General features: G+C 42.4%; 2 protein-coding genes, 1 long non-coding RNA gene and 1 pseudogene across 3 annotated transcripts in view; 1 reads left to right on the top strand and 3 right to left on the bottom strand.

Annotated features, from left to right (window-relative positions):
• Positions 1-12,394, top strand: part of LOC139360439 (uncharacterized) — a 37,905-nt gene extending 25,511 nt beyond the window's left edge. Inside the window, exon 3 of the long non-coding RNA XR_011617833.1 lies at positions 12,202-12,394. This is a non-coding gene — a long non-coding RNA (uncharacterized lncRNA). The remainder of the gene's footprint in view (positions 1-12,201) is intronic.
• Positions 389-3,787, bottom strand: LOC105486965 (olfactory receptor 7E24-like). Its single transcript, XM_024791852.2, has 2 exons — positions 3,759-3,787; positions 389-1,331 (listed from the first exon to the last, which is right to left on the bottom strand). Exons 1-2 carry the CDS (start codon positions 3,785-3,787, stop codon positions 389-391), a joined length of 972 nt encoding a protein of 323 aa, XP_024647620.2.
• LOC112426069 (olfactory receptor 7E24-like) lies at positions 10,872-11,483 on the bottom strand. The gene has a single exon (XM_024791870.2). The coding sequence runs from the start codon at positions 11,481-11,483 to the stop codon at positions 10,872-10,874; it is 612 nt and encodes a 203-aa protein (XP_024647638.2).
• A 1,785-nt stretch (positions 12,395-14,179) lies between the features above and the next one.
• On the bottom strand, positions 14,180-18,099 carry LOC105486969 (olfactory receptor 7E24-like; annotated as a pseudogene).
• Between the last annotated feature and the right edge of the window lie 533 nt (positions 18,100-18,632).

Raw genomic sequence — 18,632 nt, 5'->3', positions numbered from 1 at the left:
AATGGTGTTGGAGGACCTGCTGTATATTGTTTCCATAAAGTCAATTTTCAGAGAATTAGAAAACGAAGTGAGGACTTCCTGTATATAAAAAGATGGTTGTGATTTCACCTGGACAACAGGGTCATTGCTCAGAAACTGAAGGAGTCTGCCTAGCTATAGAAGATTCAGTCACGATGTTTACGCTAAACAAAGGATCCCAGAATACTCACCCATTCCAGTTAAAGGCTTAAGAAAGAAAGCAATATTCACATAGGAAATGTGGAAAGGAGTAAAACCCATCAAGCAACAAAAATACTGTGACCAAGGGGGCAGGATTTGCAGATGTAGAGATTTAATGTGGTTGCCCTTTCTAACCCACACGAGAAAAAGGATGGAACAGACAATGGGATTAGACTGTTCTGCTGTGCAGCCTCCACAGGGCACTTTGAATGTCCCTGTTTCTCAGGCTGTAGATGAAGGGGTTCAGCATGGGGATGACCACAGCATACATCACTGATGCCACCACAGCATTCCTGGGAGACGGTGACACAGCTGATGTCAGGTACACACCAACGCCCGTTCCATAAAATAAGCAAACAACTGCCAGGTGAGAGCCACAGGTGGAGAAGGCTTTAAATCTCCCATCTGATGATGGAATTCTTAGAATGGAGGAGAGAATTTTATAGTAAGACAAAAGGATCCCTGAAGTGGGAAGAAAACCAAATATAGTACTATCTAAATATACGAATATGTTATTGATGATGCTGTCAGAGCAGGCAAGGTTGAGAAGCTGAGATGGGTCACAGAAAAAATTAGGGATTTCCACATTCTTGAAGCAGGTAAATTGTAACACAATCAAGTTGTGCAGCTGGGAATGCAACAGGCTAAGGAAAAAAGACGCCAAAACTAGGAAGACACAGAGGTGAGGAGTCATGATGACTGGGTAGAGTAGGGGGTGACAGATGGCTACAAACCGGTCATAGGCCATCACAGTGAGGAGCATGTCTTCCATACATGCAAAAAGGACAAAGGAAGACATCTGAGTCAGGCAGCCCGCATAGGAGATGACTGTGCTATGAGATTGGATGTCCACAATCATCTTGGGGACCGTAGTGGAGGTGAAACCGATGTCAGCCAAGGACAGGATGGAGAGGAAGAAGTACATGGGGGTGTGGAGGTGGGAGTCAGAGCCGATGGCCAGGATGATGAGCAGGTTCCCCAGCACCGTGATCAGGTACATAGACAGGAACAGCGCGGTGAAGATGGGCTGCAGTTCTGGATCCTCTAAGAGTCCCAGGAGGAGGAATTCTGAGACACCTGTGAGATTCTGTGGCTCTGTGTAACTTGGACACCTTGAGAAGAAAAGAGGATTGGAAAATAAAAGACATAAATTGCACTTAATGCTGTGTGTATATTTTGGATACAAGCAAGTCACAAGGAACATATTCACACTTGAGGACCATATACCCTCAGCAATATTTCTCAGTTGTGACAATCCCAAAAATCTCAGAATTGTTACATGACTTACTTTTGTGCTATTCAACTCTTCCTGTACATACTACTTTAGAGAAAATAAATTGAAGAATGTTAGAAGACCAAGGACTTAATATATTCAAAATCCATGATCGCAGTAAAACATGGCCTACTCTTTTCAGAAACAAAACAAAACGTTCTTGTCTCTTTAAGAAAAAAATAGTGAATTTAATTAAAAGAAATTAAGAAGCAGTGAAATACACTTTATTTTATTCTGACACTGTGCTACAAATTCCTTTGATGTAGAATATTTACAAACATTATACAAGAGCTAGGACTGCATTATCTGAAAGCTAAATCAAACCTGATAGTTCATAATCAGAAGATCTTTCTACATGCCAATTACTTTTCATATTTTTTATCATTCTTAGGTTTTCTGACATCATTTCTTCACACAAGTAAATGCCCACTCAAATATACAAGCTATGTTTCCAAATTTATTTAATATACAGCTCTCGTCCTTGGCTTATGTTTTCTTTGGGTTTTGATAAGAAAGTTTTGTTGCACATAATTGTAGGCCTTCAGCGACCACACAGATATCAATAATGTGTAATGCATGCGTCATGACTAAATAATAATGAAGTTTAATAACATTTTCTCTTTATTTTCTTTTAGTCTGGAATGATGTGAAACTCAAAATTGTGTCTAAGCGCAAGTGTCAGGTTTACCTGCCCTCTTCTCTTTGTGCGTTTTTTCTTTCTGATATACCTAAGAAAATCTCTGCCATGGTATTTAGGTACTTGAACATTGCAGATGCTACTAAATGGAATTCTAAGGCCCCTGTATCTGTGACATAGACATAAACAGGTGGTATCTTGTATCTCATTTTATTAGACATTCCTAAAGGGATGAAAGGACAGACAAGAAACCACTAACTGTGTTGAGGTCACACTGATCACAGCCAATTTTTTTCTGATCCAAGGAAGGGCCTATTCAATATTTAACGGGGAACTTTATTTTTGATGCCTCCTTTGAGACAGGCGAGAGATAGGTTCTGGGGGATCAGAAATGAAAGAGACCCAAACATTCCTCTCACAATACTCGGCACTTACTTAGATAGGGACGAATGTCAAATGTCCTGTCAGGAATGTAGGGGCCTGTAACTTCAGGCCAGAGGACATTGCAGTTCAACTGTATGAAGATTAAGCTTAAAACAATAATAATAATAATAATATAAAAATTGACTTTGCCTTTATGCATCCATCACATAGAGATCACACAGGGAGCACTCACGATCTGTTTAATCATGGCTCACTGCAGTTGGATTAACTAGAAATCAGCTCAGATGACAATGCTGAGTCTCAGAGGCACAGACATTTCGCCTCATGTCACACAGTTCAGTGAAGTGGGCAGATTCAAAACCAAGCGGTCAGTCTCTGAGGCCTTGGTAATGAAGTAGGCACTACCCTTCTTCATTACTTTCCGGCTCTCAGAAAGTTGTAAGCAGAGGTTGGAGCTCTTAATTACAGGCACATTTGGAGTGCATTCAGAAACAGGTTCCAGCTTCCTGATTAGGAATGGAGCCACGACCCTGATTTTATGTCTCCTTTGAGGAGATGGAGAGCTGCAAGGAAAGCCAGGAACAGGGGCAAGGGAGATCCTGTGCCAGTTCTTTCTGGGATCTTTGATGTGATCTTGGCTGCCCTTTCTATACTTGATACTGTGAACGTGGCACCCTCTGGTCTAGCTGTGGTCTACCAGGAACCCCCAAAAGGAGAATGCAGTTAACAGGGGCATCTGCCAGTACAGACAGGGATTCGGGAGGGCAGGTTGGACTCAGGGAGAGGCCTGGCCAAATGCCATGTGTCTGGACTTGGAGGGCTTCTTTCCTATTCTATAATTAAGAATAATGTGGCAGGTATAACTCAGGGAAGACTACACAGATGAAAGGAAACTGGCTACATAAAACATGAAGCCGAGAGCCTGGCATTCAGGAAGCCCTCCATAAAAGTTCTTGATGTCGTGATGACTGTCATCGTCCTCCTCATCCTCATCACCTTCATAATCTCCTTGGCATGTTTTGGGAACACGCTCTTGTGGGTGAGATGTCTTTGGGAAGTTGAACCAGTGTGGAAGAAAAGTTAAACTTTGAATGAGATTTCTGAGACCAATCACAACCCCGAACATAAACCCACAGTCGTCTGAGCTGACATCTTGCACATTGGTGTCCTCCCATCTGCCTCCCCACTGTCCTGTTTGTGCTGAGGATGAGGAAACAAGGCTCCCGACCGTCCCTCAGCACTCACTGAGCTGCGCTTCCCCTCTGCTGGGCCATGACCACAGAGAGCAGGTCCGCCGTCCTCCCTGCCTGGTGCGCGATGGAGGCTCAGGCTCCGTCCTCAGGACTGGCAGGAAGACAGGGTCAGACATGAGCCTCCTGATGCAGACGACAGGTGTGGAGCCCACTGGCCTGGAAGCTCACACTGCAGGGCTGGAGGCACAGGCTGAGTATTTACCATTCTACAGCCTCGGGGGCTCGATGCACAGAGCTCCTCATTAGCCAAACAAGCCCAAGTTCCCCAGTCTCCAAGGACTGCCTCATTAATGCAAGAAAAGAAGAAAAAATGAACTTCCACAGGAACTTCTGGACTCTTCCTCTAATCAGGAGAAAGCTTGTGTTCGTCGTTCACTTCTTTCATTTCTTTTTCTTTTTCTTTTCTTTTTTTTTTTTTTTCTTTTTTTTTTTTTTTTTTTTTTTTGAGACGGAGTCTCGCTCTGTCGCCCAGGCTGGAGTGCAGTGGCGCGATCTCGGCTCACTGCAAGCTCCGCCTCCCGGGTTCCCGCCATTCTCCTGCCTCAGCCTCCTGAGTAGCTGGGACTACAGGCGCCCGCCACCGCGCCCGGCTAATTTTTTGTATTTTTAGTAGAGACGGGGTTTCACTGTGGTCTCGATCTCCTGACCTTGTGATCCGCCCGCCTCGGCCTCCCAAAGTGCTGGGATTACAGGCGTGAGCCACCGCGCCCAGCCTTCTTTTTCTTTTTCAAGGATGCATCTTTTTAAAATTTTCGTATTCTTATCATGGCAAAATATACCACATTTAATATAAAAATTATAAATGCAGTCTTACACAAAATGGTAAGTAACATTTTACCATTTATCTTCTTCAAAATGGTAACCAATACCATTTTAACCACTTTTCGGTGTACAGTTTACTGGCATTAAGTACATCTACAGGGTTGTGCAGCCACCGCCATCATGGATCCGCTCAATGATTTTGTCTTTCAGAACAGAAACTCAGGTTCTGTTATGAAACTCCCCATTGCTCTGTCTCACCAATCCTTGGCAACCACCAGTCTACTGTCGCTGTGAATTTAACTGCCCGAGATACTCGATATAAGTGGAATCATACTGTGTTTGCCTTTAGTGATTGATTTCTTTCTCTTAGCATAATATCTCTAGATTCATTCATGTGGTCGCATGTGTCAGAATTGCCTTTCTTTTTAAAGCTGAAAAATGGCTGGGCGTGGTGCCTCACGCCTGTAATTCCAGCACTTTGAGAGGCCGAGGTGGTTGGATCACGAGGTCAGGAGATAGAGACCATCCTGGCCAACATGGTGAAACCCCATCTCTACGAAAAATACAAAAATTAGCCAGGTGTGGTGATGGGCACCTGTAATCCCAGCTACTCGGGAGGCTGAGGCAGGAGAATTGCTTGAACCCAGGAGACGGAGGTTACAGTGAGCCGAGATCGCGCCACTGCACTCAGCCTGGTGACAGAGCAAGACTCCGTCTTTAAAAACAAACAAAAAAAGCTGAATGATATTCCATTGTATGGATGTATGGATGGACCACGTTGTGTTCATCCACTCATCTAACAAGGGACTCCTGAGTTGCTTCCACATTTTCATCTATTGTTAATAACACTGCTGTAAATATGGTGTGCAAATATCTACTTGAGTCCCTTCTTTGATTCTTTTGAGTGATTACCCCAAAGTGAAATTGCAGAATCATCTGGTAATGCTATTTTCAATTTCTGAGGAAGCACCATACTGTTTTTCTTATTCCTGCCCCATTGTACATTCCCATCTGCCATGTACAAACCTTCCTACTTCTCCACATTTTCATGAACGCTTGTTATTTTCTGTTTGTTTATAATAGCCATCCTAATGAGTGGTATCTCACGCTGGTTTTGATTTGCACTTTGCTGAGGATTAGTGATATTGAGCATCATTTTGTATGCTTATTGTCTATTTGTATATCTTCTTTAGAGAAATGTCTACTCTAGTTCTCTTGATGGAGCAGTTAAGTTCCACTAATATCAAGCAACAGATAGCTCCACACTTTATTACGCAAAAATGAATAATATTTTTTGGGGGAGTGTGGGCACAAGAGACTGAAGGCACAAACTGTTTCAGTATAATAAAGAAAATAGACTAAGAATAGTCATTATATAAATTAGATATAGAGAGGATCATGGACAATTATCAACCAGTATTTTAAACATTATTAATCATTAGCTTTTAATATTACTCTTTGTTGCATTACTAATATAACATAGGAATAATCAGCGGGTATAGGATCAGGTGCTGAAGGGACATTGTGAGAAGTGACCTAGAAGGCAAGAGGTGAGCCCTCTGTCATGCCCGCGTAAGGGCCGCTTGAGGGCTCCTTGGTCAAGCAGTAATGCCAGTGTCTGGGAAGGCACCCGTTACTTAGCAGACCGCGAAAGGGAGTCTCCTTTCCTTGGAGGAGTCAGGGAACACTCTGCTCCACCAGCTTCTTGTGGAAGGCTGGATGTTATCCAGGCCTGCCCGCAGTCATCCAGAGGCCTAAACCCCCCACTGTTGTTCTGTGCTTCAGTGGTCACGCTCCTTGTCTACTTTCATGCTCCTCCCATACTCCTGGTTCCTCTTTGAAGTTCATGGTAGATAGCGGTAGAAGAAACAGTGAAAGTCTTAAAGTCTTTGATCTTTCTTATAAGTGCAGAGAAGAAAACGCTGACGTATGCTGCCTTCTCTCTCTGCTTCGGCTACCTAAGAGGGAAGGGCCCTATCCCGTAATCACATGACTTGCTTCACCTTGTCAATCACTTAGAAGATTCACCCTCTTTACCCTGCCCCCTTGTCTTGTATGCAATAAATACCAGCGAGCCCAGCCGTTTGGGGCCACTATCGGTCTCTGCATCTTGATGGTAGTGGTCCCCCAGACCTAGCTGTCTTTTCTTCTATCTCTTTGTCTTGTGTCTTTATTTACTACAATCTCTCATCGCCACACACGGGGAGTGATGTTCCCCGCCCTGTGTCTATGTGTTCTCATTGTTCAACTCCCATTTATGAGTGAGAACATGCAGTGTTTGGTTTTCTGTTCCTGTGTTAGTTTGCTGACAATGATGGTTTCCAGCTTCATCCATATCCCTGCAAAGGACATGAACTCATCCTTTTTTATGGTTGCATAGTATTCCATGGCGTATATGTGCCACATTTTCTTTATCCAGTCTGTCATTGATGGGCATTTAGGTTGGTTCCAAGTCTTTGCTATCGTGAACAGTAATAAACTGCTGCAATAAACGTACGCGTGCGTGTATTTTTATAGTAGAATGATTTATAATCCTTTGGGTATCTACCCAGTAATGGGATTGTTGGGTCAAATGGTATTTCTAGTTCTAAATCCTTGAGGAATCTCCACACTGTCTTCCACAATGGTTAAACTAATTTACACTTTCACCAACAGTGTAAAAGTGTTCCTATTTCTCCACACCCTCTCCAGCATCTGTTGTTTCCTTTCTTTTTAATGATCGCCACTGTAACTGGTGTGAGATGGTATGTCATTGTGGTTTTGATTTGCATTTCTCTAATGACCAGTGATGATGAGCTTTTTTTCATATGTTTGTTGGCTGCATCAACATACATGTCTGTTCATATCCTTCCTCCACTTTTTGATGGTGTTTTTTTCTTATAAATTTGTTTAAGTTCTTTGTAGATTCTGGATATTAACCCTTTGTCAGATGGATAAATTGCAAAAATTTTCTCCCATTCTGTAGGTTGCCTGTTCACTCTGATGATAGTTTCTTTTGCTGTGCAGAAGCTCTTTAATTTAATTAGATCCCATTTGTCTGTTTTGGCTTTTATTGTCACTCTTTTTTGGTGTTTTAATCATAAAGTCTTTGCCCATGCCTATGAGCTAAATGGCATTGCCTAGTTTTTCTTCTAGAGCATTTATGGCTTTAGGTCTTACATTTAAGTCTTTAATCCATCTTGAGTTAATTTTGTAGAAGGTGTAAGGAAGAGATCCAGCTTCAGTTTTCTGCATATGGCTAGCCAGTTTTCCCAGCACCATTTATTAAATAGGGAATCCTTTCCCCATTGCTTGTTTTTGTCAGGTTTGTTGAAGATCAGATGATTGTAGATGTGTGGCATTATTTCTGAGGCCTCTGTTCTGTTTCCTTGGTCTATATATCTGGTTTTGTGTTACTGCATGTAACCATGCTGTTTTGGTTACTGCAGCCTTGTAGTATAGTTTGAAGTCAGGTAGTGTGATGCCTCCAGGTTGTTCTTTTTGCTTAGGATTATCTTGGCTGTATGGGCTGTTTTTTGGTTACAGGAAATTTAAAGTAGTTTTTTCTAATTCTGTGAAGAAAGTCAATAGTAGCTTGATGGGGATAGCATTAAAGACTTAAACATAAAACCTAAAACTATAAAAACTCTGGAAGAACACCTAGGCAATACTATTCAGGACATAGGCATGGGCAAAGACTTCATGACTAAAACACCAAAAGCAATGGCAACAAAAGCCAAGATTGACAAATGGAATCTAATTAAACTAAAGAGCTTCTGCACAGCAAAAGAAACTATCATCAGAGTGAACAGGCAACCTACAGAATGGGAGAAAATTTTTGCAATTTATCCATCTGACAAAGGGTTAATATCCAGAATCTACAAAGAACTTAAACAAATTTACAAGAAAAAAAAAACCATCAAAAAGTGGAGGAAGGATATGAACAGACATGTATGTTAATGCAGTCAACAAACATATGAAAAAAAGCTCATCATCACTGGTCATTAGAGAAATGCAAATCAAAACCACAATGACATACCATCTCACACCAGTTACAGTGGTGATCATTAAAAAGTCAGGAAACAACAGATGCTGGAGAGGATGTGGAGAAATAGGAATGCTTTTACACTGTTGGTGAAAGTGTAAATTAGTTTAACCATTGTGGAAGACAGTGTGGCGATTCTTCAAGGATTTAGAACTAGAAATACCATTTGACCCAGCAATCCCATTACTGGGTATATACCCAAAGGATTATAAATCGTTCTACAATAAAAACACATGCACACGTGTGTTTATTGTGGTACTGTTCACAATAACAAAGACTTGGAACTAACCCAAATGCCCATCAATGATAGACTGGATAAAGAAAATGTGGCATATATACACCATGGAATACTATGCAACCATAAAAAAGGATGAGTTCATGTCCTTTGCAGGGATATGGATGAAGCTGGAAACCATCATTGTCAGCAAACTAACACAGGAACAGAAAACCAAACACATGTTCTCACTCATAAGTGGGATAAGTTCACTCACTGAACAATGAGAACACATAGATACAGGGAGGCAAACATTGCACACCAAGCCTATTGTGGGGTAGGGGGCTAGGGGAGGGATAGCATTAGGAGAAATACCTAATGTAGATGATGGATTGATGAGTGCAGCACACCACCATGGCACATGTATACTTATGTAACAAACCTGCATGTTCTGTACATGTATCCCAGAACTTAAAGTATAATTTCAAAAAAAGAAAATGGTGAGATTAGAACAGAAAGACAATAGCTTAAACAACAGCATAAAACAATGCAAATCTTTTCTCTCAGCTATTTTGAAATATGCAATAAATTATTGTTAACTATAATTTTCCTACTGAATTATCAAGGACTAGAACTTATTTCTCCTATCTACCTGTATTTTGTACTCCTTAAACAACTTCTCTTCACTCCACTCCCCCTTGACTTCCCAGCCTTGGCAATCACCATTCACCCCTCTGCCTACATGGGATTTACATTTTGGTTCCTACATATGAGTGAGAACAAGCAATATTTGTCTTTCTGAGCCTGGTTTCTTCCACTTAACATAATGTCCTCCAGTCCCTCCCATGTTTCTGCAAATGATAGGATTTCATTGTTTATAATGGCACAATAATATTCCACTTTCTATGTACCACATTATCGTTATTTTAAAAATTTAAAAGTAAATTTCAAATGAAAAAGAATTAGTCTCTGAATGTGAAGTTTCAGGGATACCGTTACCATGTTTGTATGTATGCACAAGAGTCAAATATCATTAAAATCTGTAAGGGTATAAATCTACACTTTCAGCAAATGTAACATGAAAATTCTAAGTAGTAAAAATTCTAAGTAGAAAAAAAGGAGATAATTTGTATAGTGTTGAAGAACAATGCATTCAAAGAAAATATTCGAGGAATACCACTTGACCTGGTGCTACCAGAAGCTCTTATATTAACTACCAATTAGAGTGTGATCCCATTAGACCCTCCACCAACCGAATCATCTTTGGTGCTTTAAAAAATTCTCATACCCAGAGAAGTCCAAGGAAATCAGAATTTCTGGTAATGTGACCCAGTCAGCCTTTGTAAGCTCCCCAGGTCATTTCAATGAAAGTCAAGTTTGAGAACCACTGGTAGGGATCCTCACACACAACCTGCCTAAAGAGATTCCATAGATGCTATTTGTAAATTACAGATGAATTGTGGAAGGAGATGGAAATTTGAAATATAGTAAGTCTTCCCTTAACCACTTGACAGGTTCTTGGAAACTCTGATTTTAAGAAAAATTATGCATAAGAAACCAATCTTTTTCTTCACCAATATTATAACTAAATAATATTGAACGAAACGACATTAATCAAGGACCTGCTGCACATTGTATCCTTCATGTCACAGTTTCCAAGAACCTCTCCACGATGTGAAGTGAGGACTTCCTCTGTATAAAAAAAGAGTTGTGATTTTAGCTGGATACCAGCGTCATTCCTCAGAAACTAAAGGAGGCTGTCCAGGTGTATTGGATTCAGTCATGATGTTTGTGATGAACAAAGGATACCAGAATATTCACTTATTCCAAGTAAAGATATAACAAAGAAAGCACTATTCACATAGGAAATGTGGGCAGGGGCCATGATTTGCAGGTTCAGATAATTAATGTTGCTGCCTTTTCTAACTCACACAAGAAAAACAATAGGATGGATAATGAGACTAGACTGTCCTGTTTTGCAGCTTCCACAGGGCCTTTTTAATGTCCCCGTTTCTCAGGCTGTAGATGAAGGGGTTCAGCATGGGGGTGACTACAGTGTACATCACTGAGGCCACCGCACCCTTCCTGGGAGAAGGTGACACAGCTTAACTGAGGTACATGCCAAGGCCTGTTCCATAAAATAAGCAAACAACTGTCAGGTGAGAACCACAGGTGGAGAAGACTTTGTATCTCCCACCTAATGATGCAACTCTCAAAACGGAGGAAATAATTTTATAATAGAAGTAGAGGACCCCAGAAATAGGAAGAAACCCAAATATGGAAGCACCGAAATACATGACTATGTTATTGAGGAAGGTGTCAGAACAGGCAAGGCTGAGGAGTTGAGAAGGGTCACAGAAGAGAGAAGAGATGTCCACATCCTTGAAGCAGGTGAATTGGAACACAGTGAAATTGTGCAGCTGGGATTCCACCAGGCTAAGAAGAAAAGACACCAAAACTAAGAAGCCACAGAGGCGTGGGTTCATGATAACTGGGTAGTGCAGGGGGTGACAGATGGCTACGAACCGGTCATAAGCCATCACAGCCAGAAGCATGTCTTCCATGCATCCAAAAAGGGTAAAAAGCGACATCTGTGTCAGGCAGCCCACATAGGAGATGACGCTGCTGTGAGTTTGGATGTCCACGATTGTCTTGGGGACGGTGGTGGAGGTGAAACCGATGTCAGCCAAGGACAGGTTGGAGAGGAAGAAGTACATGGGGGTGTGGAGGTGGGAGTCAGAGCCGATGGCCAGGATGATGAGCAGGTTCCCCAGCACCGTGACCAGCTACATGGACAGGAACAGCCCAGCGAGGACAGGCTGCAGTTCAGGATCATAGTTCCAGGAGGAGGAATTCTGAGACACCTGTTAGATTTTGTGGTTCTGTGTAGCTTGGAAACCTTTTAATAAGAAAAGGGAGGTGGAAAATGTGAAACAAGTAAACCAGCACGCGGCACTGTGTCTATACTTTAGATATAAACAATTCACAAGTACAGTTTTCACATCTGAAGATCACACACCCTCAGCCCTGACAAACCCAATTTTCTAAGAACTCTTTCCTGGTTGATTTTTGTGCTATTCAATACTTTGTGTATGTGCGTACTTTTGAGACAATGGGTGAAGAACATTAGAAGAATAAATATAAGAACGTAGTATATTTTTTAAAATTCATGAATACAGTAAAATATAGACTATCCTTTAAAAACATCTAAATAAAAAATATTCTCCTCCCTTGGAGAAAAGAATCTTAAGCTAATTAAAGGAAGTTAAGGAACCATGAAATATATTTTATTTTATTCCAATACAGTGCTACACATTCTACCAATTCAGAAAATTTATAAACAGTCTATAAGAGTTAGGGCCACATTATCTAGAAACTAAATCAAACTTGATAGTTCATAATTGTAAAATATTTTCTGTGTCTGTTTTCTTTCAGAGTTTTTATTATTCGAACAATTTTTTGACATTCTTTCTTCAAGGAAGTAAGTGTTCAATCAACCCACAGCCAATATCATACTGAATGGGCAAAAACTGGAAGCATTTCCTTTGAAAACTGGCACAAGGATGCCCTCTCTCACCACTCTTATTCAACATGGTATTGGAAATTCTGGCCAGGGCGATTAGGCAAGAGAAAGAAATAAAGGGTATTCAAATAGGAAAAGAGAAAGTCAAATTGTCTCTGTTTGCAGATGGTGTGATTGTATGTTTAGAAAACGCCATCGTCTTAGCCCAAAATCCCCTTAAACTGATAAGCAACTTCAGCAAAGTCTCAGGATCCAAAATCAATGTGCAAAAATCGCACGCGTTCCTATACACCAGTAAGAGACAATCAGAGAGCCAAATCATGGGTGAACTCCCGTTCACAATTGCCACTAAGAGAATAAAATACCTAGGAATACAGCTGACAAGGGACGTGAAGGACCTCTTCATGGAGAACTTCAAACCACTGCTCAAGGAAATAAGAGAGGACATAAACAAATGGAAAAACATTCCATGCGCATGGATAGGAAGAATCAATATTGTCAAATAGATAGGCTTGCATTTATTTATTTATTATTGAGATGGAGTTTTGCTCTTGTTGCCCAGGCTGGAGTGCAACGGCACGATCTCAGCTCACTGCAACCTCCGCCTCCTAGGTTCAAGCGATTCTCCTGCCTCAGCCTCCGGAGTAGCTGGGATTACAGGCATGTGCCACCACGCCCAGCTAATTGTTATGTATTTTTTAGCAGAGACGGGGTTTCTCCATGTTGGTCAGGCTGGTCACAAACTCCTGACCTCAGGTGATCCACCCGCCTCAGCCTCCCAAAATGCTGGGATTACAGGCGTGAACCACCGCACCCGGCCTAGGCTTTCTTTTAAAATCCATTTAATATAAAACTCCTGTCTTTGGCTTATGCGGACACTGCGTTTTGGTAAGAAAGGTTTAGCTAAATGCACCTAATCAGAGGCCTACAGCAGCTGCACAGATGGTAACACTGCCATGCACTTGTCAGTGATTAAACAATAATGGAATGTTAATAAGCCTTTTGCATTATCTTCTCTGAGCCTGAAAGAATGTGAAACTAAAATGTGTCTAAGCCCAGGCAAAAATGTTCATCTGTCTTCTTCTCTTTCTGCCTTTATCCTTTTGTTGTACCTAAAAAAATCTCTGACATGGCCTTTAAAAAATTGAATGTTGTAGATGTTATTAAATGGAATTATAAGGATCAAACAAGGGCTATTTTGCCTTGTCTCGAGTTCTATGGCACGTTCCTGAAAGAGATGAAAGAACAGGCAGGAAAACATCATGTGTGTTGAAGCCACACTGATTATGGTCAATTTTTGTGAATCAAGGAAGGCTCTATTCAATATTTTTCTGCAATTTTTACTTTAGATGCCTCCACTGTGCCAAGCGAGATATAGGCTCTGGCGAATCAGAAATGAAAGGGGCTGACAGTCCTTCCTCTCACAGCACTCAGTATTTACTTCTATGAGGGCAAATATTGTCCTGTCAGGATATAGGGAAACTTAACTCAGGTCACAGAATATTTTCATTGAGTGGTGTAGAGATTAACCTTACAATGCTAATGACAATATCTAAAAGCCTCTTTGCCTTCATGCATCCATCACATAGAGATCATGCAGGAGCACCCATGATCTGTTTAATTATTGCCCACTGACATTGGATCAACCAGAAAGCAGCTCAGATGACAGTGCTGAGTCTCAGAGACACGAACGACTCACCCCTCGTCACACAGATCAGTAGAACAGGCAGAATTTAGCATTAAACGGTTGGTCTCTGAGTCCCAGGCATTAACATTCCACATTGTCTTCCAGCTATCGGGAAGTTTTAAGCAGAGGTCAGAGGTCTTAACCACAGGTATACCTCAGGTGCATTTTGAAACTCTTTCCAGCTCCCTGAATAGGAGTGGAGTCTAAGACCCTGATTTGATGGCTCCTCTAAGGAAGTGGAGAGCTGAAAGGAAAGCCAGGAACAGGGGCAAGGGAGGGATGCGCCCTGAGTTTTTGTGTTCTGACTATTTCTGTGATCTTTCATGTGATCCCAGCTGCACTTCCTTTTTCTTTTCTTTCTTTCTTTCTTTCTTTTTTTTTTTTTTTTAAGAGATGGGCTTTTGCTCTGTCACCCAGGCTGGAGTTCCGTGGTGCAGTCCTTCGGCTGCAGTGAACATGGCATTCACTGGTCTGACAGAGGTCTACTAGAAACTCCCGAAGTGGAGAGTACAATTAGCAGAAGGCAGCTGCAAGAAATGACAGGGATTTGAGAGGACAGTTTGGGTGCACCAGAGAGGAATGCCCAAATTCCATGTGCCTGGACTTTAGACCTCCTGGTTCAATCTTGGCTTCACTCCTCTCTACTTCATGATACGGTACAAGTTATATAAAAATGCATTGCTCTTTTCCTCTTTTGTAAAATAATAATAACGTGTGCACTTATAACATAGAGAAGACCATGCAGATGAAATGAAATAAGCTACATAGAACACAGAGCTCAAAACTCGGCATTTAGGAAGCCCTGTGTAAGAGTTCATGATGTCACGGTGACTGCCATCTTCCTCCTCATCCTCATCATCACCTTCATAATCCTTCCAGAGTGCTTAGGGAACAGTTTCCGGGGACCCATTTTCTCCTGTCTTCAGTGAGATGTTTATAGCTAGTAGAATCAGTTTAGAGAGAAAGCAAAACTTCGAATGACATTTCTGACACCAATCACAACCCAGAACATAAACTCCACAGTCATCTGAGCTGATATTTTGCACATTGGTGTCCTCCCATCTGCCACCCCACTGTCCCGTTTATCCTGAGGATGAGGAAACGAGGCTCCCGATTGTCCCTCAGCACTCACTGAGCCACGCTTTGCCTCTGCTGGGCCATGACCACGGAGAGCAGGTCCGCTGTCCTCCCTGCGTGCTGCACGATGGAGGCTCAGGCTCCGTCCTCAGGACTGGCAGGAAGACAGGGTCAGACATGAGCCTCCTGATGCAGACCACAGGTGTGGAGCCCACTGGACTGGAAGCTCACACTGCAGGGCTGGAGGCACAGGCTGAGTATTTACTATGCTATGGCCATGGGGGCTCAAGGCACAGAGCTCCTCATTAGCCAAATTGGCCCAAGTTCCCCAGTCTCTAAGGTCTTCCTCACAGTCATGGATGAAGAAGAGAAAATGAATGTCCACAGAAGCATTTGGGCTCTTCCTCTACTCAGGAGAAATCCGTGTGTATAGTTCATTTCATTTCTTTTTCTTCCAAGGATCCATCTTTTTTAATTTCTGTATTTTTATTGTGGTAAAATATACTGCACTTAAATACGAAAGTTATAAATATAAGTGGTTTTATATAAAACGGGAAATATGAAAATATTTTCATTGTAACCACTTTTAAATGTAGTTCATTGGCCTTATGCACATTCATATTGTTGTTCAACCTCCACCATCATCCCTCTCCTGAACTTTTTTGCCTTTCAGAAGAGATGCTCAGTGCCCACGGACAAACCACCCATTTCTTCATTTCGCCAACCCCTAGCAACCACCATTCTACTTTCTGTCTCTATGAATTTAAGTATGCAAGATACTTGTAACAAATGGAATCATACTGTGTTTGTCTTTTGTGACTGGTTTGTTTCACTGAGCATAATGTTTCTAGGTTCATCCATGTTGTAGCACATGTTAGAATTGTCTTCCTTTTTAAGGCTTAATAAAAGTTCATTTTGGCCAGGCGCAGTGGCTCACGCCTGTAATCCCAGCACTTTGGGAGGCTGAGGCAGGCGGATCACGAGGTCAGGAGATCAAGACCATCCTGGCTAACACAGTGAAAACCCATCTCTACTAAAAATACACAAAATTAGCCGGGTGTAGTGGCGGATGCCTATAGTCCCAGCTACTCAGGAGACTGAGGCAGGACAATGGCGTGAACCCGGGAGACAGAGTGAGCCGAGATCATGCCACTGCACTCCAGCCTGAGCCACAGAGCGAGACTCCTTTAAAAAAAAAAAAAAAAGAGTTCATTTTATAGCTGGACCACATTGTGTTTTACCCATTCATCTGTCCATGGACATTTGAGTTGCTTCCACATTTTTGCCTATTATTTATAACATTGCAACATATACAGCATACTAATATCTATTCAAATCTCTTCTTTGATTCTTTTTGTCATATACAGGGTGTAACCGCAGGTGCATCTGGAATTCCATTTTTAATTTTGTGTGGAACCACCATGCTTTTTTTCATATTTCTGCAACATTTTACCTTTCCACCAGCCATGTACAAGCCTTCTGACTTCTCTCCATTTTCCAGTGCATCTCCTTTTCTATTAGTTTGTTTGTAATATTTATCCTCATATGTGCTATCTTATTGTGGTTTTGATTTGCACATCATTTTGTACGCTTATTGGAAATTCGTATATCTTCTTTTTTTTTTTTTTTTTTTGCACTCTGTCGCCCAGGCTGGAGTGCAGTGGCCGGATCTCTGCTCACTGCAAGCTCCGCCTCCCGGGTTCACGCCATTCTCCTGCCTCAGCCTCCTGAGTAGCTGGGACTACAGGAGCCCGCCACCTTGCCCAGCTAGTTTTTTGTATTTTTTAGTAGAGATGGGGTTTCACCGTGTTAGCCAGGATGGTCTGGACCTCCTGACCTCGTGATCCACCTGTCTCAGCCTCCCAAAGTGCTGGGATTATAGGCGTGAGGCTCCGTGCCCGGCCTTTTTTTTTTTTTTTTTTTTTTTGAGATGGAGTCTTGCTCTGTTGCCCAGGCTGGAGTGCAGTTGCACAATCTCTGCTCACTGCAAGCTCCACCTCCCAGATTGAAGCCATTCTTCTGCCTCAGCCTCCCAAGTAGCTGCGACTATAGGCTCCCACCACCATGCCCGGATACTCTTTTCATATTTTTAGTAGACACGGGGTTTCACCTTGTTAGCCAGGATGGTCTCGATCTCCTAACCTTGTGGTCTGCCCGCCTTGGCCTCCCAAAGTGCTGGGATTACAGGCGTGAGCCGCCATGCCCGGCCTCCACAGGGCACTTTGAATGTCCCTGTTTCTCAGGCTGTAGACGAATGGGTTCAGCATGGGGGTGACCACAGTGTACGTCACTGAAGCCACCGCAGCCTTTCTGCGGGAAGAGAACACACCTGAACTGAGGTACACACCAAGGAATGTTCCATAAAATAAGCAAACAACTGCCAGGTGAGAGCCACAGGTGGAGAAGGCTTTATACTTCCCACCTAAAGATAGGACTCTCAAAGTAGAGGAGACAATTTTATAGTAAGAGAAAACAATACCTGAGATAGGAAAAAAATCCAAATATTACAACAAAAATATACATAATGATGTTATTGATGAAGGGGTCAGAACAGGCCAGGGTGAGGAGTTCAGAGAGGTCACAGAAGAAATTGGAAATTTCCACATTCTCAAAGCAGGTAATTTGTAAGGCAATCAAATTGTGCATCTGGGAGTCCAACAGGCTAAGAAAAAAAGACACCAATATTAAGAAGCCACAGAGGCGTGGGTTCACGATGACCGGGTAGTGCGGGGGGTGACAGATGGCCACAAACCAGTCATAGACAATCATGGTCAGCAGCATGTCATCCATACACCCAAAAATTATAAAGAAAGACATCTGTTTCAGGCAGCCTGCATAGGAGAGAACTGCTGTGAGCCTGGATGTCCACAATTGTCTTGGGAATGGTGGTGGAGGTGAAACCAATGTCAGCCAAGGACAGGTTGGAGAGGAAAAAGTATGTGGGGGTGTGGAGGTGGGAGTCAGAGCTGACGGCCAGGATGATGAGAAGGTTCCTCAGCATCATGACCAGGTACATGGACAGGAACAGCCCAGTGAGGATGGGCTGCAGTTCTTAATCATGCCTTTTTGCATGAAGTGGCTGCTCTCCACCAGCGAGGAGAGCAAAAGGCCAGTCTGACAGGCTTTTGTATCCGCACTCGTGGCTCCTGAGAACTTTTCCAGCATCTAGGAAAAAATGAGCTTGCATGAACGAATTGAAGGATGTTAAATGCGGGAGGGATTTTATGGCTGATTAAAGTGGTTCTCAGGTAACGGAAGCTGAAAAGCGGATGGGGCAGGTAGATAATGAAGTCCAGCCATCTCCTGCTGAATTCTTCTCTGAAGTTACACCATCAAGCTGTCCTTCTGAGGTCAAAGCTGCTTCTCTCTGATGTCCAGCCATAGTTTCATCTACTGGCTGAGTCTGGGGTTTTTATAGGCATAGGATGGGGTGGGCAGGGCCATGGGTGGTTTAGGAAATGGTAATATTCAAGCAGGAAAATAGGGATATAAGTTCTCACTTTGGGCTGAAGTTTCAGAGTTTTTGGCTTGAAGATGGGGTTTTGCCTGGGAACTGCCCTTTTCTGCCTAGAATTTCTC

This window comes from Macaca nemestrina, chromosome 20, assembly GCF_043159975.1.
Source record: "Macaca nemestrina isolate mMacNem1 chromosome 20, mMacNem.hap1, whole genome shotgun sequence".
NCBI lineage: Eukaryota > Metazoa > Chordata > Mammalia > Primates > Cercopithecidae > Macaca > Macaca nemestrina.
Note: the sequence above shows the minus strand (reverse complement) of the source record. Positions and strands in the feature narration are given on the sequence as shown.

Coding starts and splice junctions, on each gene's coding strand:
- LOC105486965 (XM_024791852.2), bottom strand. CDS start 3,787: ATGGCCCAGCAGAGGGGAAGCGCAGCTCA. Junction 1,332..3,758: donor CAGAGGGGAAGCGCAGCTCA/GTGAGTGCTGAG, acceptor TTTCTTCTCAAG/GTGTCCAAGTTACACAGAGC.
- LOC112426069 (XM_024791870.2), bottom strand. CDS start 11,483: ATGTACTTCTTCCTCTCCAACCTGTCCTTGGCTGACATCGGTTTCACC.